Genomic DNA, 20,149 nt, shown 5'->3' on the forward strand with positions numbered 1-20,149 from the left:
AGCCATACCGGATGGATATTTAATATATTCTGCTCTTTGATGCCTGCTTATCCCTTTCATATGAGACGACATTTGGCGTATTCATTACTAGAACTACCATCCCGTTGCATACCAGACGAATTCCCAACTCACGAATCCTTCATGTACGCCTCCAACCACTCAATCCGATGAATCCTCGCCCTGATCCTCTTCCCATACACCCTGCACTGGTCAGTACTTCTCACCAACAACGAAATGGGACGGAGGGAACTCACCAAAGCGGCACCGTCAAGAGCGACGTAAAGACAAACAGACTCCCCAGGATAACAAAAACCTGCAACACCCCATCCTTCTCCAACCACGGATTAACAAAATACAAAATCCCAAAGCTCAGAAAATTCCGCGCATTAATCGCCACAAAGGCCTCCTCTCCCAAATGCCCATACGCATCAATAATATACCCAAAGACACAGGTCGACACGAACGCCAGCGACCCACTCACCATCCCGTATGTGATCACCGGGCCTGTCCAGTGCGTCTTGTAGTGGACCGTCGCTCCGTATCCGTAGAACCCGATGACTCCCAGGACGAAGCCCACGGCCATCAGGACGAGGCGGTACTCCGGCTCGTAGGTGCCGGCGTTGCGGCGGGTGAGGGAGACGACGATTCTGTCGCAGAGGGGGCCGGAGATGACCTCTGCAATGAGAGACTGGATCAGAGGGGATATGTTGGTTAGTCCGACTTGGGACGTGGACATGTTGTAAGGGGGTTCTGTGAAAAGGACGCCGTTGACGAAGCCGAAGGCGATGGTGAATGTTATCGTTGTGCCCCAGGTCAGGAAGGCCCACAGCATTGGGGGGTAGAGGAAGCTATGGCGGTGATTAGTGGAGTAGCCTGACCAGGGGGGACCAGATTCCAACGTACAGAATGAATGGGCGCGTCATGACCTTGAAAATCGAGGCGTTTGAGTATCGGCCGTTGAATATTCTGAGGGATCGCCAGTAGGAGTGCTTCACTTGGACAGGTCGAGGGTCATCATCCCCAAGCCGTGTAGATCGAGCCTTAGACTCCTCAATCTCCTCAATGCCATGCACATTCTCAGTCTCTGAATTTACTCCCTTCGTCTCCGAGTGCTCGCTACTCGCCGTCTCAGTCGACGCCGTGTCAGCCCTAATAAACGCCGTCTCCGGCGCAGCAAAGAAAAGAGCCACGGTCAGCACTGCAAAAAAGATTGCACAGGTGCCAAACGTCCAGCGATACCCCGCATACTCGATAATATAGCCACTGACAACGGGTCCGGCCGAGATACCAGCCACCAGGAACAGCCCCCATAGCGCAAGGCGCGTGGCACGTTCGTGGACGAAATACATGTCTCCAATTGTGCATTGCACCAGAACCTGCGCCAGTTAATCGAGGTAACCAAGCTAATGCAGAAAGGAAGTGCTTCATACTTCATACGGCCCCATCCCCAAACCCCCAACAAGCCGACTCCCCAGGAACGACCCGTAGCTCTTCGTCGCTGCGCCCCAGACACTCGCTGCAAACAAGACCACGCCAGCGGCTAAGTAGACAGGTCGTTTGCCGTAGCATTTGGCAAGCGGGTTGCTGATGAAGAGACCAAGTCCGCACGCGAGGACAAGGTACGACGTGGCCTGCGAAACTTCATTCACAGAGACGTTCAAGTCTCCTGCGATCTCGACGAATCCTGGTCCGAGCATGGGTCCGTACGCCCCGACAACTGCAGATTGGAGGCTAATTATGAACAGGATGAGGTCCTTTCTCCTGTTGGATATCAGTTCCGGCCTTGGACGGGTGCTAGACTGGGGTCGTACCATTGTGGCCACTGCACGCGGAAGCTGGATTAGCAAACACTCTCGAAGGAATAAGGACCTGCTTACATTAAGAGGGTCATTCGGAGAGTCCGACGGTTGGGGGACGAGAATGATTCCTCGATCTTGAGTATGACTTTTGCCAGATAGACGCGGCGTCTCAACTGACGGTTGGTCACTCAATGTCACTAAGGAAATCAGCACAAGGGCGATTCTGCGAGGTAAGCAGCTTGAAGATGTCACTAGTACCAGTTGCAGGAGCCCACTCGCCATCCTGGGGTTCCAGAATCCCGAAAGCCATGACCGCGACTCTGTGATGGATAGATATGGAAGGTTCGTACTCGAGCCCTAGGCAGCTTGCTTGAGGTCCTTCCAAACACGACACTACTCGCACAGGAGCGGGACGGTGGTGGAGGCGTTAAAATGCCTGTAACTACAAAGATATACCCCCTTGCAAGCTGTTTCGTGTGCTAGTGTGCATCTCCACTCTTTCCCCAGATCCTGAGGCGTCTTGACCCCCACATGTGGCGGCTGGATGAGGGCTTGTGGGGGATCATCGGTCATGACACGATGGCATATCTGCTTCATGGATAACCAAGGAACGACTGAATATTGTCGGAGCTACACTCGACGCAAATTCTACGGACAATATACGCACTCGAGGTGATATGACCGAGAGGAGCTCAACATGGTATAATTTGTTTAAGGACACTCTGTAGAATCCTCCTAGTGTCTAGATCTTGCTCTCCCCTCTCATGTTCCCGCTTCGATCCCCAAAGATCCGCTCGCACATTTCCTCCGCATGTCCCTCCGCATCATGACCCAGAATCCAGTCTTCCCTTGGCAGCTCAAGGCTTTTGGGGTTTCGCTCTACCTCGTCCCAGCTCGCCTTGTGCCATCTCTCCCTTGTAGTCTTCCCCGTTTCCTGGACTTTACAAACGCGGTCGTACCTGCCATCGTTAAAGTTAGTTGAAGTATAAGAATGAGACAAGTCGCTCCCACCGTATCTTCTCAAACGCTCGTAACGCCTCCGGAATCCTCTCCCTTCCCGCCCACTTCAAGCAAGTAGCAATCGTAACCCCATCTTCGAGTGCCTGCGTGGCCCCCTGAGTTGAAGTCGGAAGAAACGCATGCGCAGAGTCACCAGCGAGAGCGATGTGCCCGCCTTTGCTTACCCACGTCGGCAGCGGATCCTGCCAGATCAGCTTCCAGTCAATCAAGGAGTCCTCCGGAGTTTTCGACACGATGCGCCTGCAGATCGGGTCCCAGCCTTCGAAGATCTTGTAGACATCGGCAAGCTTTCCGGGGAAGGACCAGCGATCCGTAATATTGGAGTCGTCCTGTTCGTCGCTATGAGTACATATTGTCCCAGATTGGAAAACGACTACAACAAAAGGGCAGCACGTACTTTATGCGTCAGCACCCAGCAGACGTCCTTTCCTCCCTTTAGCGAGGAGACGAGGAAATGCACGTCTGGTCCGATCCACCCGTTGAACGTGTCGCCGTTCTCGCAGAGGTGCCTGGTCAAGGGGTCTGCAATGATGTCCTTGTTGTCGAACCTGCGAGGACAAATTAGCATGTTTGCTGATCTGAATATTGCGCAGGGTGGCCGTATTGAGCTATACCACGCCCTGAAAATCGCATATCCACTCGACTGGAGCTTTGTCTCGTGGCCCAGCACCAGTTCTCGTGCCTTTGAATGCACACCGTCACACCCGATGACCACGTCTCCATACACCTATTCTTGTTAGCAAGTTCATAACCCTTTCCCCAGAGAATTCATACCTTTTCCCCGCTTGCAAGCTCAATCCCAGCCCTCCCCTCCCCATCCGGCGTTCCCTCAAAACAGCTTACAACCTCACACCCAAGCCTCAACTCCACCCCCAACCTCTCCGTAACATACCTCACCAAAACCAAATGCAACTCCCCCCGATGGCCATTAATCGTCGGCGCCTCCATGTCCCGCGGGACAGAGTGCTGCGTGGTAACATGCTCCCCGGTGTACTTGTGGATGCGGAACCCGTGGTGGCGGAGGTCGATGCTGAGCGGGAGCATCTCGTCGACGAGGGCGCGGTCCCAGCGCGCGAAGATGAGTCCCGCGTTGCGGCCGAAGGAGATGATGTCGCCGAGGGGTTGGAGGGCCGGGGCGCGCTCGTAGATTGTTACGTTTAGTCCGGCGCGGTGGCAGGATATCGCGGTTGAGAGGCCGGCAAACCCTGTTGTGTGCCAATGGATATTAGGGCCGTCCTTGGACTGGTGACGGCGGTACTGCTTACCTGCTCCGATGACGATGACATTGATTGGTTTGGTTGGCGAGGACATGGTGTGTAGATTGCTGCGGTTGAGTTGGTCGGATCCAGGCGACAGCAACCGAGTCGGACGGTCTGTCGTGTGAGTCAAGTAAATGCAACGATGTTGACTCTAATAATGGAGGGTCCGATCTTCCCAGCTCTATATTCGTGATCTACACGACGTTGTGGGGGACGTGGATGGATGTGGGGGTTTCGGCAATTCGGACTTTGGTGCTGCGTGAGGTCCTTGGGAAGGCAATTCTCTTGTTCAAAACCCTCTGACACTTTTCTTTCCTCTTTTAGCTATTGCTTCTTAAAGAGAGTCAGCTAGGTAAGTCAGGTAATTTTCTCATCCTTAAAGGCAGTTTGTTTACTTATTTAAGAAATAAAGGTATCAATACTGCTATGGGCAGTATAGATTTAACCTTGAGCAATCTGGAGGCACTGAGAGGGTTCTAGTCTTTAAACAGCTTATCATAAGCCAGTAATCCAGTAGAGAATTTGAAATAGAAAAAACATCTTTTGGCCAATAAGCCATGGGAACATACGTGCGACATGCATTGGATGCATAGTGGCTGTGACATGCAACGCCTCGAGCTCATCCCATACGGTCACACTAAGCTTAGAAAACACATACGTATATTTATTGCTCCCAAATAATATAGTCCATTCTGAATTACCTTTTAACAGTCTTCGACTGATCAATGATTCATAGACAGACAAAACAAAAGAGAATAAATATCAATCTGAAGACTTACGCATTATTGACCAGCAGCTTAGCAAACATAGATACCATGTGACTCTTGCACTTTGGGCAACCCTTGCATAAATCCTCGCGCACGGAGTGTTGTAGCCATAGCGGACAAACCCTGTTGCCAATGTCCAGTGTTGACAGCTGTTGCAGCGCTTGGGAAGATGTTTGTGCATCTTGTCTCCCCTGAGGCGATTCGGTAGGACTTGAAGATGGTGTCATCGCCATTACCTGAGTACTATTCCCATCGTCCTCACACTCTACCCACGTGTCATCACTTGTTGGCGGGATTCCCGTGTTGAATGAGTCCAGAGTAAGGCTCGGTTGCCGTCTGTATTGCGTGATAAGCTCATCTCGAACGCTCTGATCCGGGGAAGTATCATTGCTGGTCGGAATCCCTTCGTCATTAATCATGGTCGACCTGTTCCTAGACGACTCCAAACCGGCCACGGCTCGGAGAGAAGACATCCGTTGAGAGTAGGCATTTGCCATTACTTTTCCGAGAAATTTATCGAAGTCTAGGGCTTCACCATAACCTTCAAAAAATTCCTCTCGCTGAAACATTTCGTCGTCTGCCTCGAAGCTTGCCAAAATCTTAGAGGTGAGGTACGCAGAAAACCAGGCTTCCTGGGTTATTCTTGGGAAAGTCCTTCGTGCAAGCACTATTATATGAAAGATCGAGACGCCGTCATCGAATAGCTGTATCTGTCTCTTCGCATGGTCTGCTAGCCCGTCCAGGCCGTAGCTCACAGCAGCCCGGTACGCGAGAACACTCCTTTTATACTCGACGACCCCGCTTGGCAGATCGGGTTCTGAGGATACATTCAACGTCTGGTACTCGCCGGTATAAAGGTAGTGTATGAAAGTATGCCCGATATCGCTGTCCACGTCTGGAAGAGCCACTGTTTTAGATTCCAACCCAGTCAGAAGACGTTTGAGATACGGGGCTCGATTGGCAATGCCCAAGGGCACAGTGTACCGCTTTCCACTCTGCCCAATGAGGATAGTAGCCGCTTCGGACTCGTACGGGCTATGGTCATACGAGATTAGCTCTGTCTGCAGATAAATCATCTATGCGAGCGGACTTACCTGGCGCGTGGCTGACTGAGTTCCATACTTTCAGGATCACCAGCAGTCTCAATGCCTTCCGGTCTGCCAACCTCTACCCGGTCGCTGGTTTCAACCGGGGGAGGCTCGGTAGATACAACGGCTTCAACAGCCACAGAAGAATCTTCTGGCTCTTCGGAAACAACGGGCTCAGAAGCTGGAATAATTTCCTCTGTTTTCGGCTTTGACGGCACAGCATATCCACAATATGAAATAACTGCTGGTTCTTCAGCAGCAGCAGGTTCAGGACTTTTAACAGGCTTCTCTCTCACTAGCCTGAGGCCTCCGCCAATATCAGAGACAATCGGCATGTCACTTTCGGGGGACACTGGAGTGATCCCCGCTTTTTCCCTCCTTGCGATTGCCTTCTTTTTTTTCTTGACCATGATAATCGGTATTCAAGGCTTTATAAATGGGAACCGGTATATGGCGAAGCGGGAAGAGGAAGAAACTGGGCTGGGAAGCAACTAGAGGAATTGGTCTCTTATAAGTGCTAGCGTCGATGCCCCGGGACCTCAGGATTGTGACGTCTATTAATAGAGTTAAAGTCTGTCCTACGAGAGAACCGAGAGAATGGAAGGCCATACCTATGGGCTTACGGCCGACAAAGACATTCCATATCCCCGATCGGATTCAATCTTCGGCCTCATTGAGTACAAGCTCGCCTCTCCAGCCGGAATACGGTGTCAAGGAACGCTTGAGACTGTGCTTGAAGTATCTTCTAACGGATTGGCTTTTTCACCAAGAATTTGTGAAATCATGCGCAGCATATCTGCGGTAACCTTGGAAACATTATTCACCGCAGAGTGTCATTCTCATACCAATTCGCTGCTCGGTCAACGCGCGGTCTCAACGAAGGACCTTGTTCCTGGCTATCAGCCTTTGAGTCACCTGCTCCATGAGTCAAGCAGGTGGTGGTTATAGACACAAGGGCTTTAGGTCCGGGATGATAAAGATTGTATAGACTGCAGCCAAGATAGGGCCTGCAGATAGCCAACTGTTAAAGTATGGTGAACAGCCGTATTTGTCTTAGCACATATTGTGTAAACAAGGGACCGTCGCTCCGGGAGGGAGAACCGTGACGCGTCGCTAGTTAAAGGCTTGGGGCGGATTTGGAATCATCTCAAGTTACACAAGAATGCGCCCGCGTATTCACATATGACACCATGTCGTTAGAGTCGACAAAATGCGACTGAGAGCATACTCCGAGTAGAGCTGCTGTCTCAAAAGCGGGGGGATAAGAGACCGCGTCTGCCCAGTCCACGAGCCGGACAAGGCTAATTCGGTCCAAAATGAGATTTTACAGATGCCCAACTTGTGCTTGAACCAGCCCTCAAATTCGGACACATCCTTGAAAGTACCTGGATTGTAGCGCGTGAAGAAAACAACCACGGCATGGCCTCTCGCTGATTAGATCTGGCTCTAATAGCTTCATGGACTTCATTTCAATAATCATCCGGGCAGTCCGCCTCGCAACATCTATATTTTATTACTAATATCACCCCAGCAACCGTCAAGCGGTTCACCGTTGATATAAGTTAATCTATGGCGCCAAAGTATTTCGTGTTGACCACGAATTTGGGTGACTTTTCAACACGACGGCTCGAATGTTGGACCTTGATGCAACGAGTCGAAGTATCTTTGCCTCATGAAGCAGCACTCTGCCGCCGACTTTCAAGACGAGATTCTTGGACAAACGCACTACTGTTATTTGGCAGAGATCATACAGGATTGGAGCTAACTTGAGGAGGCCAACAAGTGATTTGTCAGAGTGAGAGTCAAGTTCCTTTCTTTGACCTCGAAATGGGAAACCCGCAAAAGACCGAACTCCTGCAAGCCGAAGTCGACGAGGATGACCAAAGCTTCTTTCGTCTCCTGGTCGACAATCAGTCTATAAAATACATTACCATCGATCCTGGCATCTACAGCGTCGAAGACATGTGCTTTGGCCCTTCCCTAGTCTCTATTCTACCAGAACTCCCGCCGGGGGACTGGAACGATGGATTGGTTACGAAAGACTCCAAAGATGGTCGAGCATATTTCGCTTCCGTCAAGCTTACTCAATTCCCTGGAGTACAAAATCACTGGCATGGGACACATGTGGACTGCTTGGCGCTTTCGTTTGGACGGAAACTACGAACGGGAATCTACGAGGTCAACTGCCCATCATTCGACCGTACTGTTGTCGCCAAATTCGCCCGCTTCCCCTGGGAGATTCAATACATGGAGAACGAAACCTCCGCATATCAATGGATAGCCGGGCATGATATCGGGCCTCGATTTCTCGGTCACTTGGCTGAGAACAGCCGGGTGATCGGATTCTTAATGGAACACATACCCAACGCGAGGCATGCGGACGCTCGGGATGTTGAAATCTGCAGGGATGTCTTGTCTCGTCTACATGGCTTGGGGATTCTTCATGGCGATACGAATCGATTCAATTTCCTTATCCACGACTCGAGAGCGACATTGATCGATTTTGACACGGCTCGGAAATGTGACGACCCAAGTTTACTGCGGCAGGAGCTGGAGAATTTGCCAGCGTGTCTGGAAGATAGCTCGTCTAGAGGAGGCGGAGGCCTACTCTGAAAGGTGCTGGTTTAACGGATAATTTTGTTTCCAGATGTTATCCTACCTAGCTAGGCCCATACACCCTAATTAGTGTGGCAGATAACCGTCCACTGCGACAGAAGTAGAAGCCAACTGGTTGTAGGAGATTCAGTAATTCTGTTCTGCCACTGTGTGCTGCACCAGGATGTGGAATAATAATACCGATTCCTGGTTGCAGTCAGAAGACTACTCGTCACGGCGTTGTTTGATAGAGCGGGTAGTGTGCCCGATTTTTACGAAGCCCTCGTGGCCCTAAGTTCGTATGTACAAGAAGCCCTCTTCCTTGTCCGTCCTCCTCAACATCAGTTCGACCTACTGCCCGGAGCACGATTATGCTGCATATGCGCCTTGACCAGATGGCCCGCCGCCAGCGCAGCGCAAAGCGAGAGCTCCGCCGCCAACGTCGCAGCAGCAATAATGCGAGCAAGCTGACGCGCGTTCTCCCCCGGATTCTCAGGGTGCGGACCACGCACACCGAGCATGTCGAGCATCGCACGCTGGGGGCCGAGTGTCGTCCCGCCGCCGATGGTGCCGACTTCGACGGAGGGCATGGAAACCGATATTTGGAGCGAGCCGCGGACGCTGTTCCGACGGAATTAGCACTTCACTGCAGAATATCAAGGGCACAGGAATGGTATACTTCTTCATGATAGTAATACAGTTCGCGCTCTCGACGACCTGCGCGGGATCCTGGCCCGTGGCGATATACATCGCGGCCACGATATTCGCGGCATGGGCATTAAAACCGCCAACCGCGCCGGCCATCGCCGACCCGATGAGATTCTTGTCCATGTTCAGCGCAACAAGACTCTCCACATCCGTCTTCAGAACACTCCTCACGACCTCCGCCGGTATCGTCGCCTGCGCAACAACGCTCTTCCCGCGCCCATCAATCCAGTTAATCGCCGCAGGCTTCTTATCACTGCAGTAGTTCGCGCTCAGCGAGACAATATCCATATCCTCGAACCCCGCAACGTCCCGCATGACATGCAGCGCATGCTCGACACCCTTCGAGATCATATTCATCCCCATCGCGTCGCCCGTGCTCGCCTTGAACCGGATATACAGGTTCGTCCCCGCCATGACGCTCTTCACGGACTCGAGGCGGCCATACCGCGTCGTCGAGTTGAACGCCTCTTTCAAGACCGTCTGTCCCGCGGGCGAATCAACCCAGCGTTTTGCATCGGCCGTGCGCTCGAGACTCTCGAAGGTTACGCATGGTCCCCGCGTCATCCCGTCGGAGGTTAGGACTGTCGTTGCGCCCCCGCCCGCGTTGATTGCCTTGCTACCGCGCATGACGCCCGCGACGAGAACGCCCTCTGTCGTTGCCATGGGTAGGAAATACGATTTCCCGTCGATGGTTAGCGGCCCCGCGAACCCGACAGGTACAGGCATGTACCCGACGACGTTCTCGCAACAGACGCCGAAGACGCGGGACCAGTCGTACGCCTCGTAGGGGAGGTCTGAGGTCTCCAGGGAGTGGGTGAGTGATGATGTTGCGCGGGTGCGCGAGACAATGCTGCGGCGGACCTTGACGGCGCGGGTGAAGTCCTTCACTGTCTTTTCCAGGGCATGCAGGGGGAGGTGTCCAGTTAGCGAGAGGGTGGTGATTTCGGCGTCTGTTAGATCGGGCGCGTGGCCTTGTTTGAGGAGAGCGACGCATTCGTCGGGGGAGCGGGATGATGCTACTGGAGACACTGGCTGAGTCTCCTGGTTCGTGCTGTTTGCTCGGCTGAGGCCGTTATTATCCTCGACAGACGGCCTTTCAGTTTCCTCTCGCTCCGTCTGCGTCGCGGCGGTGCGCGAGCGACTGGAATCCTTTCCCCCGCTCCTCGCAGCAGCAAAGAGTCGTCCGTTGAGAGCGACACTAATAGCCAGCGCGGCGACGATGCACTTCGAGAGGATGGGGTCCTCCAAGCTCTTGAGAAGACTGCTGACTCGGTAGCTGGGCAGGTCTCCGGCCTCAAAGTCGGCACCATTAGAGTAAAGCGAACGTGGGAGATACTGACGCTCCAGTTCGAACCGAATCGGCGGAAGGATAGAGACAACGGTTTCCCGACCGTTCAGCCTCGCCTCGTTCAAGATAAGGTCGAGACCGCTCGACGCTCCAAGAATTTGATGCATCGGTGCCCGGTTCTCGAGGTCATGCGAGAGCGAAAAGCGCGGCGGAGAGGTCACACTGCGCAGCGGGAGCATAGTCATATTCAAGGCATTAACAAGGATAAACGCGCTGATGGTCCCGAATTTGAACTTCCGCACGTGCGATGCCGTGATTTTGCGGCCAAGTAGTGTTGTCACAGGCACGTCCACGTGCTTGCCGTGGCTGGCTGTTGGCCGAACAGCTTTGTCGGGACGGGCTCGCCCCTGGAGCCGAATAATCTCCAGCTTGATGCACAAGATGGCGGTGTACAGCGAGAAGAGCAGGACGCAGTCGAAGGAGAGTATACAGGCGGCCAGGAAGCAGAATTGGCAGAGGGCGCTGTCGAGGCTGAAGAGGGCGCCTGCGAGGAGGACAGCAATTTCCACGAGGTAGCTCTTCACGATGGCCGGACCTTCCTGGGTGATTGATGCCTGGATGATGTTGGTCGTGCTGCTTGTACCGGACCTGTGGTCATTGTCATCGTCATGGACTAGAGCTCGCGCATTCGACAGAACAGCCTGCGTGAGTTTAATCGGATTCTCAAACCCGATCGTCACAACCAGGAACGGCAGACCCTCTGAGAGGAGGGTAACAGGGACTGGAGCGCCCAGCTTCCTCGTTGCGAAGAGGGCAAAGACAAAGGCAAAGGTCGAGGAAAGTAGAACACTTGTGGCAAGCCAGAACCGAGAGCCCAGTCGATACATGCTGAAGAAGAGCGAGCCAAAGGTCAAGTGCATTGTGATGTATGCGGCGGCCATTATGACGACGTCGAGCGGGGATGCGATCTGGAATCGGTGCACGAGTTCGGACAGTTCGGAGAAGAAGACGTCTGTCAGGCTTCGGCGAGAGTTTCCGTGCGACTGCTTCTTCACGACCCATGCGTCGGTTGAGGATGCTGAATCTGCTGACGCTGGGACACGGAAGTCCTGGACAAAGGCGAGGAAGTCGCCCAATTGGCTCTGAGGAAGGGCGTAAGCTCGTGAATGACCATTCGAGGGCATGGCCTGTGGCAGTTGTTCGACTGACAATTGCTCCGGCAGCGTCATCTGAGGCACAGCAGCGAGCCTGTCGAACTCCAGAGTCACAACAGCACGATGGTCCGCGTCGCCAACCTTCCCACGCAGGTCATCGCTGTGCCACCGCCACGCCGTATCCGGGCCCGTATAGAGCCGCAAGGCGTCCGCCCTACGTCCATTGCCATTGCGGTCGAGTAGAGAATTCTCCAGCAGAGACACATACGCCGAGCTAACGAGCAGCGAAACCAGGACAACCGTCTGTATCGGATGCGCCGACGCAATGGACGAGAGTTTCTGGGGAATTGAAAGAATCCCCGGCCCGAGCCACGGGGGATTCAACGTCGGCATGCGCTGTCCATTGCGGCTGCGTCGCGTTGATGCGCTGGTGGATGAAGCTGGCATTGCTTCGGCGACAATTCCTCGAGCAGAGAACTCGTTTCCAGCAGAATGATCCAGCAGATCTCTGAGGAAGGGAATTCCCCAAGGACCATGAAAGGGGCGAGCATGGCCAGGCCACAAGATTCTCCGTGCCGCAAATCTTTGAGTGTGGTGGGCCGAAATATCAGCCAAGTTGGCCGGTTATTGGCTGTCTGACAACGTTGGTGTCACTTTTGAGGCTGTGCAAGCATCAATGGTTTGCGGCCGTTTGGTCCTGCACCATGCAACAGAGGTTGAAGACAGGAGATTGGGAGGTTTATCCAGGCAATTGTCGAGAGGGAATCGATTCGAAGGGGAAGTTCTTTGGAGGAGTCTCGCGGCGCCGAAAGTCCGATCCGGGACTGTAAATCCAGACTCTTCGGTGCAGCCCGGAATATATATTTCTACCCCCGAGACTCGGTGTCTGATTGTATATGCCGTCAACCCAATCTCCATCATTCCAATCCATGTTTTGCATAAAAACAAATGAACATTCTGCGTTGGACGCTGACTACCCCCACCAAACCCCCCCACTGATCTCCCGCTCAAACGCCTGACTATAGATCGTATCCAGGGGCACCAAGCTATTCACATAAACCCGCCGATGCACAAGCTCCGTAAAAATAACCCCCGTCCCAATCTTCGCCCACCCACTATACGGGACCGGCGCTTTCCCGGACACGTAGCCAAGCCCAGGACGATACCGGGCATCCACAGCAACGACGTAGCCCTCTCGCCCGCGCTTGCGGACCGCACTCTTCGTCTCCGTCTCGGGGAGCGGGACCTCCCCGTCCTCTGGACCCAGCAGCGACGAGACACACGCTTCGTCGACAAGGAGCGCGGAATTGCGGTCCTTGTGATACGGGATCGGTAGGTCGAGGTTCCACGGGTCCTGCGCGAGTCGGGGCTCCTCTTCGGACGAGGGCATGGCGTCGCGGAGTCGGGTAAACGCACTACCCAATCAATATCAATAAGATATTCCACAAACGTACTTCGCGACGGAGCGTATACCTCCGCACTTCATCAACCCCCCACCCCTGCATCTCCTCGCCCTCAACCCACACCAGTTCCATCCGGCTCTTCACCATCTCGTACATCTCCTCGGTGACTCCGATGTGTTGGTAGCTGCGCCACCAGTACTCCCATGATGCGTCCCAGATTCTATCGAGTGCCGCGCGATATCGCGCCCAGCGCTCCGGGTTGTGGTAGCTTGCGCAGCGGTAGATCAGGAGGCCCCAGGTGCCTGTGTCGTCCTGCATGTAGCGGATCCAGGGGGGGACGTAGGTGCTTGGGTCAGACATGGCGGATGCACGTGTGTAAATATTCGGGGAAGGTGACAGCAAGATTCTTGGAAGCTGGGGGGGGAGCGGCTTATAAGGTTGAGCTGGGGCAGGGCTGGGCTGGCCACGGGCTATTCCCGATTGGGAAGCGGCCCCGCGATGACTTCATTACCTATTGAGTATTTACATTTACATGAACTATACAGATATTAACAGACCACAGAGCTGCGAGAGGGTTAGATGAATAATTATCCAATACACAAAGAACTAATATAGTCATAGAGTCCGGGGATCTCCACCCAGCATCGCCTAATCCCCACACAAACATAAAAGTCAAGCAGCAGCTTCGAGCAATCGTCCTTCACGGCCGGATTCCACGCGTAAAAGTCCTCGAAGTCAATGTCGTACTTCTTCGCAATGAGCTCGCACGTGGCACCCTTGCGGACTTTGTAGAACTTGTTGCACTTCTTGGTCATCCCGTCTTGAATGGGTGACGGGGTGGGAGAGGACGTTGATGTGCTGGTCGTGGTCGTCGTGGTCGTGGTCGGTGTCTCGGTGGGAGTTAGTGTTGTCGTTAGGGTGGATGTTGGAGTGGGTGTCGGGGTTGTCAGCGGGGGATCTCGCTCTGCACGCTGTCTATTTAGTACGATACTCGAGAACTGCAGAAGCAGGAGGGAAACATACTCTCCACAGCACAATACCTATACCCGTCTTTAATCTGACACTTTGAGGTATCCTCGTCAAGCGAGAGGTTCCACTTCTGCAGCTGCGCAACAGTCACATTGTAGAAACGCGAGACAGTCAGACAGGCGTTGTCGTACTCTGGCTCTATCAAGTTAAGGTAAGTCGTGTAGACCGTGCAATTGGACCATGTCCCCTTTGCCAGGGGCTGCAGAACGATATTGGGGTCTTGGGGCTAGATACTGTCTATTAGCAGCGCCGTGTAGCAGGTTGACGGCTAGAAGAGGCGTTCGCATTTATCCATGGGTGTCAGGGTTGGTATGATGACAGGGTCAAGTTCGCTTCCAGGGGGCTACACTCGTTAGTTCAATAATACTTGAGGATAGAAGACAATTAGAAGGAGGCTAACCTAACACAAGTCTGATACCCTGTCCACTGGAACGGATTCCTGCAGCTCTTGTTGATATTTAGATTCTACAAGCATAGCTGCGTTACCAAGACACGGCTGGGCAGACCCTTGATAATACTATTGCAGGTGTTATTCTCCTTGAGCATGTACACAGTGCACGCCTTTAGCAGACAGAGCTCTGTCCCAGCCTCGGGGAAATTCTGGCAATATGCCTGTAGTTCATTCGTGTTGAGTAATAACCATGTTGACATGTTCTGCGCAATACTAATAGACTTGCAGTCGTCTCTTTCCTTGATTATGTACTTCTACAAGTTATCGCAGGTTAGAGAGTGCCTTGGAATCATGCTGCTGAGCATGATTGGGGTCAGCAAGGTGTACGCATACCCTGTCTCCGAGCAGCTGGAGGTTAGCGAGGAGAACTCCTCTGCTAGGTCACCAAGGGATCTTTCACCGTCACCTTCGAGCCCAGGGTGGATCTCGACATTTCGATCAGCAAGTATGTAGAGATGAGCGACGGTTACACGCAGACAAAGAACGCCAAATATGGTTGGGAAGCGAGCACCAACCTAGCGTCCACCGAGCTCAGTCTCTGGTTTGAGATGGGCCTCCAACTGGACGGTTACAAGGCCGTCTTCCAGCAATCCGAGAATCTCAAGATCGTCAAGGAGACGGTGGATGGGATCTTGGATCGCATTAGGAACACCACGTTCTGGAACTGGCTGACATAGGTGGAGACGCAGCTGTAGTAGACACTGTTAATATATTTCGTTGGTTGCTACATCCATATTCTAGCTGTCTTGATCTACTTCCTCTTTGCCATTTCATAGCCTCCATGTAATATATCATAACACAATACACAGAAGCAAATATCACCCCCTCGACATCCCCCCCACAGGCCTAATCATCGACGTCTCCCGATAGCCAGGAATAACCTGATAATTATTTAACGCCCGACAGCCATGCTTCTCATATAGCCCCCTCCCAGAGGGCGAGGACGAAATAAATGTAATCACCCGCGCCTCGTCCGCACGATTGAGTCCCCATTTCAGGAGCCGCGCGCCGAGGCCCCGTCGCCCGAAGGCGGGGTCTACGGCGAGTAATTCGAGGTCTAAGTCATGTTAGCTTCAATGCCCAGCTTGAAGGTAAAGGAAAAGGGCCGGGGGTACAGTAATGCTGCTGATCCCCGACAGCACGCCTCCTCTCCGCGTCGACCTTCGTGAAAAACGAGTTGCACAGCGCCGCATCGCTACTCGCCGGCCATTGGACGCCGCTCTTAACGCCCTCGTCCGCGTCGCCCTCGAACAGCCTCCAGCGCGCGAATCCCGTAATCACAGGCGTCTTGTCCGGTGCCTTGCCCACAATCTTGACAAGATGCCTCTTGCTTGATGCAGAGCGCGACTGCTCGGCATCCTTCTTGAACCCCGCAATCTGGAAGTCGCGCACGTCGTCGGTGTGGGGCATGATGCGGCGGCTGAGCTCGTTTGTGAAGGCCGCGAAGTAGATGTCTGTTAACCGTGCGGCGTCGTTGGGGTGGGCGATTTCGATTTTGAAGTCCATTTTGAGTGACGATCGATGAAAGTTGAGGGCGTGAATACGTTGAGTGTTCCTGGGAGGCGTTTTGTTTTGTGGTTGCGGGGGATTACGTAATTCCCCACCGAAGCGCCAACCCCACCGAGCCGCCAACGTCTGTATCCCATATTAAATGGCCATTTTTAATAGTTGAATATCTCAACAACCACATAATTTAGATGGATAAAATGAATATAATTTAGTATATATACTTCAAAACTAATAAAATATCTATTTTATACCCCCCAAACCTTTATATTATCCTAATTATATTTAAATAATTAAAATTACCAAAAAGACAGGTGTAATTTATATTACCCTTGAAAATATAAGGATAGGTAGGTTATTACCTATATATATCTATATATTATATACTATTAAGCATTATACATAAGTTATAACACCTCTAGAAGCTTGGTTATTGAGATATTCAACTATTAAAAATGGCCATTTAGTATGGGATACAGACGTTGGCGGTTCGGTGGGGTTGGCGCTTCGGTGGGGAATTGCGTTTGGTGCCTGGATTAGTCATCATGTCGTCACTGTGGGGATGAGGCTGGGATGGGATTCCTAAATATAGTTCATCTGGGTATTCTCGATCAGTATTTTTATCTCATATCTGGATATTGCAGAACTACTATTACTGAGGCCGCGTTCAGAAGGAACGTGGACTGGCTGTTGATGCTGCCGTTGGAGGACTGCTTTGTATTCTGATTCTATCTTGGTTACGAGGCATTGACAGTCATTGCTACGCGAGATACCTATCCTGAACACATTGAAGTATGCTTCGGGATGATGGTATGGTCAACTCGGCTTGTTTGTCCAAAGCGTTCATTGTTTGGCTCAATCGCAGCCCGATTTCGGCTAATTCGGTTGCCTAGCTAGCAGCCATAAGCCTGGATTGGCCGATATCGTCAAGGAATAGGTGCGATGGTGGGTGTATATCTTGCGCGATAGCAGTTTCGGTTCACTCGGGACTGATACCTCGAGTCACGCATGTAGGTTTCGACGAAAGACTCCGTATATCCTCCAGGCGTGGCGATGAAGAAATACCGTCGGTATGGGGACCTTAATGGATACATAACCCGACTCGACAGTTCGAATATCCAGCTACAGGTAACTCCCGAAATCCACGTTAGATGCAGAAAGTCCTTCACAATCACAACACTGCCATGATCGTTGCAGTACGGAGCCTGTAAAGCACCACCGGGCCTTCAGCGCACATGTTTCAACTTTCATTAAAATCGTGGTTATTTGGGATATTAAAAAATTTCCTCTAGTGCTCCGCACCCATTTGATTGGCGCACAGCAAAAGACAACCAAGGGCCGCTGAAAGCCCCTTGATTCACAAGAACTCATGCAGTGGCAAGCTGGAAACAAAAATCAGCCATCTATTATGCTTCGATTATGGCGGCGGTCGGGAGTTCCTTCCCCACACGTCCAGCATCTCCGAATCCCGTTTTCTTCTCAGCGAAAACTATCCAACATGGCAAGAAGACCCAGCACGATGTCATCACGTCCCTTGCCTGACAGCTTAAAGCAAGCACCGGTTCCAGGTCAGTAGCATTATTCACCCAGATCTATACTTTATATGTCGCTAACTCCATTTGTAGGATTCGATCCTTATATGTACACCAGCGGAAGATGGCTTAATCGGGACGAGATCGAAACGAAACACTGCTTTATCTTGTTTGATGTGGTGGTTCTGTAATTATGACCTATATGCAAACTTAGTAAGGGCATGAAATATTATAGTCTGCCTTACAATGTGAGCTGACTTCTTGACTGTTCTATCGCCCGTTCTTTTTCTTGTTAACTCGCAATCCAATGACTCCATCCTATCACCAAGCTGTTAAAGGCGACTGCCTCTTTCACTGTACGTAAGAAGAGTCCTGAATCCTCTATACTCTTAATCAGAGTGTCTGCTATAAGATAAGAGTGACTAGCTGCAACATTGAGGGCAAAAAGGATATTATGCTTTCGAGCAAGTTGACCAACACGCAGTTTGAATGATTCACTCAACCCCCGCACAGTAACAAAAATGGATGAACATTGAGGGTCTGAAAAACTCAGCCGTAAACAAAATCCCCAAGCTCCTTGAATGCCACCTCAAGACCTCCATTGACAATGATGTTATCATGAACACCGTGAGCATCCGCATTGCGCTAGCCTTTTTTGAATGTCCTCATCCTTCTCAGTGCCACGTCCCCGAAGACGCCTCTCAAGAGCCTCGAAGCTGGGCGGTTTGATGAAGACATAGCGTGCATCAATGATCGAGTTGGCCTTCATCTGTTTAACTCTGTTCATTTCAATATCTAGCACAACAACTAGCCCCTTGGCCATTTGGTCTGCAATTATTCTTTTACTTGTGCCGTACTGGTTCCCACTGAACGTTGCATGTTCCGCAAAGGCGTCTTAGGAGATGAGGTTATCAGGGAGTAACGAAGAAGTAGTTTCTTCCTTTGACTTCACCGATTCGGGGTTCGCGTGTTGTGTGAGACACGCCAAATGCAAATGTGTCGGGATGTTCGTCAAAAAGCCTCTGGACAAGTGCTCCTTTACCCACGCCTGATGGTCCAGAAATGACAATTGGTCTGCGATCACGAGGAGGTGCTGTAGAAGGTTAGTTGCTGACTCAATAGTCAATAGTTAAGGATAGGACGTACTGGGCGCCATGCTTGTGAAGAACTACTCCCCGATGTAAGCTGAGTGAGTATTCACAAGATATGGGTACCCGACTGAGTAGTGGTCAGGTGGAAGCTGCAACCGTTTCTCGAGGTGGGAGGTCAGGGATGCGAAGACTGTTTCTTTGACGGTGATGACTCAACCTTGGAAGGGATATTCGCCTTCTTCTTCCCCCAATATGCTGTGAGGGCACGTGTGGAAGATTGAATATACCGGTATTCCGTCCAACAGCCCACGTGTCTGGGCAATATGGGTGTCATATATCCCTAGATTTACTTGGCTCTTCAGTATCGTACACATTAGGGTCAATATCTTGAATTCTTGCTCGTTTGATATCTTCCACTCTTCCACACGAGCCAATCCGGAAAAAAAAAGTATGAGGGTGGACACGTCAAAAATACACCTCCTGGTCTACTTTTCACCTTCGGATTTCGGAGTGGTGCACAGCCGATTCCCGGGCAGTCAACACATCAATTGGGTGACACTAAGCGGCTTCGTCATCCAAACAGGATGCCGGGCGGGAGAAAACAATAACCACAAAGTCAGATACAAAGCACGTACCCCAAAAAGAAAAGGAAGTACAGCATCTCTATTCCCAGCAGCATTGTTGTGACCGACATGAAGCTTGACGTTTAACCAATCAGGCAGCAGGTCTGGCACTCGACACACTCGTATGTGTTACATCCACCAGCACAATTGCCCCCGCAGATCTGGTTATTCTATGCTTAATATTAGCACCGAAAGTATTCAGAACAAGACAAGGAAGCCCCAGGCGAGGAGAGACAAACGCAGTCACAGGGGCATTGGCGCGCCTGCAGGTTGTTGCCTTGCACGGGTATGGTTGAGGCGACCGTCAAGGCCGCGAGGGCTGAGAGGAGAAGGAACTTGGTGAATTGCATTTTCAACAGCAAATCGGAAAAACGGGAATGTTTCGTGGAAGCTGCACCGCGAAGGGACTCGAAGGAGCGGGAGAACTATGGATATTTATGTCCACCAAGTGGTACGTGAGCACACCGGCGCGGGGAATCGCCAATGCCGACCGTCAACGATGTCGGTGACGGATTCACCCACTGATCATGCGACTTACTGTCATTGCTTCGCACCTCCTAATGTCGCTTCAAGTTTCTTCATTTCGCCTCCGTCATTCAATCGGCCTTCCCTAATATGGCTACAGTGAAGGTCTATCGGAGGCTTCCTTGCAGGTATAAATATCGCTAGATAGACCTTAGCTAGCCCCAAGATTTCCTGGCCCTCTAAGTCCTACCATTTCCACGGGGATGGCCTGGAGCACCGCGCAACAAGCCATCCTGTCCAATCACCGAGAGTTGCTCAACCCAGGAGTGGGAAAATGCAATAGACACAAATAATAGGATGAGAAGCATCTT

At 51.9% G+C, this 20,149-nt stretch overlaps 10 protein-coding genes across 10 annotated transcripts; 2 read left to right on the forward strand and 8 right to left on the reverse strand.

Annotated features, from left to right (window-relative positions):
- Window positions 1-128: 128 nt before the first annotated feature.
- Window positions 129-2,109, reverse strand: BJX67DRAFT_380882 (major facilitator superfamily domain-containing protein; the record flags this gene model as incomplete). The annotated part of the gene is made up of 7 exons (XM_071032895.1): window positions 129-201; window positions 255-848; window positions 904-1,376; window positions 1,431-1,761; window positions 1,812-1,822; window positions 1,878-1,996; window positions 2,058-2,109. The coding sequence occupies 7 exons, from the start codon at window positions 2,107-2,109 to the stop codon at window positions 129-131; spliced, it is 1,653 nt and encodes a 550-aa protein (XP_070886508.1).
- Window positions 2,110-2,541: 432 nt separating this feature from the next.
- On the reverse strand, window positions 2,542-4,130 carry BJX67DRAFT_387786 (uncharacterized protein; the record flags this gene model as incomplete). Its single annotated transcript, XM_071034282.1, has 6 exons — window positions 2,542-2,758; window positions 2,811-3,148; window positions 3,217-3,367; window positions 3,434-3,546; window positions 3,594-4,024; window positions 4,085-4,130. 6 exons carry the CDS (start codon window positions 4,128-4,130, stop codon window positions 2,542-2,544), a joined length of 1,296 nt encoding a protein of 431 aa, XP_070886509.1.
- A 723-nt stretch (window positions 4,131-4,853) lies between these two features.
- On the reverse strand, window positions 4,854-6,268 carry BJX67DRAFT_380884 (uncharacterized protein; the record flags this gene model as incomplete). The annotated part of the gene is made up of 2 exons (XM_071032896.1): window positions 4,854-5,880; window positions 5,940-6,268. The coding sequence occupies 2 exons, from the start codon at window positions 6,266-6,268 to the stop codon at window positions 4,854-4,856; spliced, it is 1,356 nt and encodes a 451-aa protein (XP_070886510.1).
- Window positions 6,269-7,545: 1,277 nt separating this feature from the next.
- On the forward strand, window positions 7,546-8,783 carry BJX67DRAFT_79478 (alpha-galactosidase A precursor). The gene has a single exon (XM_071035457.1). It carries the CDS (start codon window positions 7,761-7,763, stop codon window positions 8,544-8,546), a length of 786 nt encoding a protein of 261 aa, XP_070886511.1. The 5' UTR covers window positions 7,546-7,760; the 3' UTR covers window positions 8,547-8,783.
- Window positions 8,589-12,071, reverse strand: BJX67DRAFT_371883 (hydroxymethylglutaryl-coenzyme A reductase-domain-containing protein; the record flags this gene model as incomplete). Its single annotated transcript, XM_071031157.1, has 4 exons — window positions 8,589-8,611; window positions 8,884-9,149; window positions 9,208-10,522; window positions 10,577-12,071. 4 exons carry the CDS (start codon window positions 12,069-12,071, stop codon window positions 8,589-8,591), a joined length of 3,099 nt encoding a protein of 1,032 aa, XP_070886512.1.
- A 389-nt stretch (window positions 12,072-12,460) lies between these two features.
- On the reverse strand, window positions 12,461-13,474 carry BJX67DRAFT_352546 (uncharacterized protein). Its single transcript, XM_071029037.1, has 2 exons — window positions 13,152-13,474; window positions 12,461-13,093 (listed from the first exon to the last, which is right to left on the reverse strand). Exons 1-2 carry the CDS (start codon window positions 13,439-13,441, stop codon window positions 12,652-12,654), a joined length of 732 nt encoding a protein of 243 aa, XP_070886513.1. The 5' UTR covers window positions 13,442-13,474; the 3' UTR covers window positions 12,461-12,651.
- Window positions 13,475-13,668: 194 nt separating this feature from the next.
- Window positions 13,669-14,761, reverse strand: BJX67DRAFT_380888 (LysM peptidoglycan-binding domain-containing protein; the record flags this gene model as incomplete). The annotated part of the gene is made up of 3 exons (XM_071032897.1): window positions 13,669-14,045; window positions 14,105-14,336; window positions 14,597-14,761. The coding sequence occupies 3 exons, from the start codon at window positions 14,759-14,761 to the stop codon at window positions 13,669-13,671; spliced, it is 774 nt and encodes a 257-aa protein (XP_070886514.1).
- Window positions 14,762-14,852: 91 nt separating this feature from the next.
- Window positions 14,853-15,238, forward strand: BJX67DRAFT_380889 (uncharacterized protein; the record flags this gene model as incomplete). The annotated part of the gene is made up of 2 exons (XM_071032898.1): window positions 14,853-14,915; window positions 14,942-15,238. 2 exons carry the CDS (start codon window positions 14,853-14,855, stop codon window positions 15,236-15,238), a joined length of 360 nt encoding a protein of 119 aa, XP_070886515.1.
- Window positions 15,239-15,308: 70 nt separating this feature from the next.
- On the reverse strand, window positions 15,309-16,089 carry BJX67DRAFT_79502 (GNAT family N-acetyltransferase). The gene is made up of 2 exons (XM_071035458.1): window positions 15,677-16,089; window positions 15,309-15,618 (listed from the first exon to the last, which is right to left on the reverse strand). Exons 1-2 carry the CDS (start codon window positions 16,065-16,067, stop codon window positions 15,380-15,382), a joined length of 630 nt encoding a protein of 209 aa, XP_070886516.1. The 5' UTR covers window positions 16,068-16,089; the 3' UTR covers window positions 15,309-15,379.
- A 2,421-nt stretch (window positions 16,090-18,510) lies between these two features.
- Window positions 18,511-18,755, reverse strand: BJX67DRAFT_380891 (P-loop containing nucleoside triphosphate hydrolase protein; the record flags this gene model as incomplete). The annotated part of the gene is made up of 2 exons (XM_071032899.1): window positions 18,511-18,692; window positions 18,746-18,755. The coding sequence occupies 2 exons, from the start codon at window positions 18,753-18,755 to the stop codon at window positions 18,511-18,513; spliced, it is 192 nt and encodes a 63-aa protein (XP_070886517.1).
- Between the last annotated feature and the right edge of the window lie 1,394 nt (window positions 18,756-20,149).

This window comes from Aspergillus lucknowensis, assembly GCF_044049455.1.
Source record: "Aspergillus lucknowensis strain CBS 449.75 chromosome Unknown BJX67scaffold_18, whole genome shotgun sequence".
Taxonomy (NCBI): Eukaryota; Fungi; Ascomycota; class Eurotiomycetes; order Eurotiales; family Aspergillaceae; genus Aspergillus; species Aspergillus lucknowensis.

What these genes read in the sequence shown, in the direction of transcription:
- BJX67DRAFT_79478 (XM_071035457.1), top strand. Translation starts at nt 7,761, where the DNA reads ATGGGAAACCCGCAAAAGACCGAACTCCTGCAAGCCGAAGTCGACGAG.
- BJX67DRAFT_352546 (XM_071029037.1), bottom strand. Translation starts at nt 13,441, where the DNA reads ATGTCTGACCCAAGCACCTACGTCCCCCCCTGGATCCGCTACATGCAG. An exon ending in GGGGTTGATGAAGTGCGGAG is followed by an intron (nt 13,094 to 13,151) that starts GTATACGCTCCG and finishes TTGATTGGGTAG; the next exon opens with TGCGTTTACCCGACTCCGCG.
- BJX67DRAFT_79502 (XM_071035458.1), bottom strand. Translation starts at nt 16,067, where the DNA reads ATGGACTTCAAAATCGAAATCGCCCACCCCAACGACGCCGCACGGTTA. An exon ending in CGGGGATCAGCAGCATTACT is followed by an intron (nt 15,619 to 15,676) that starts GTACCCCCGGCC and finishes AACATGACTTAG; the next exon opens with ACCTCGAATTACTCGCCGTA.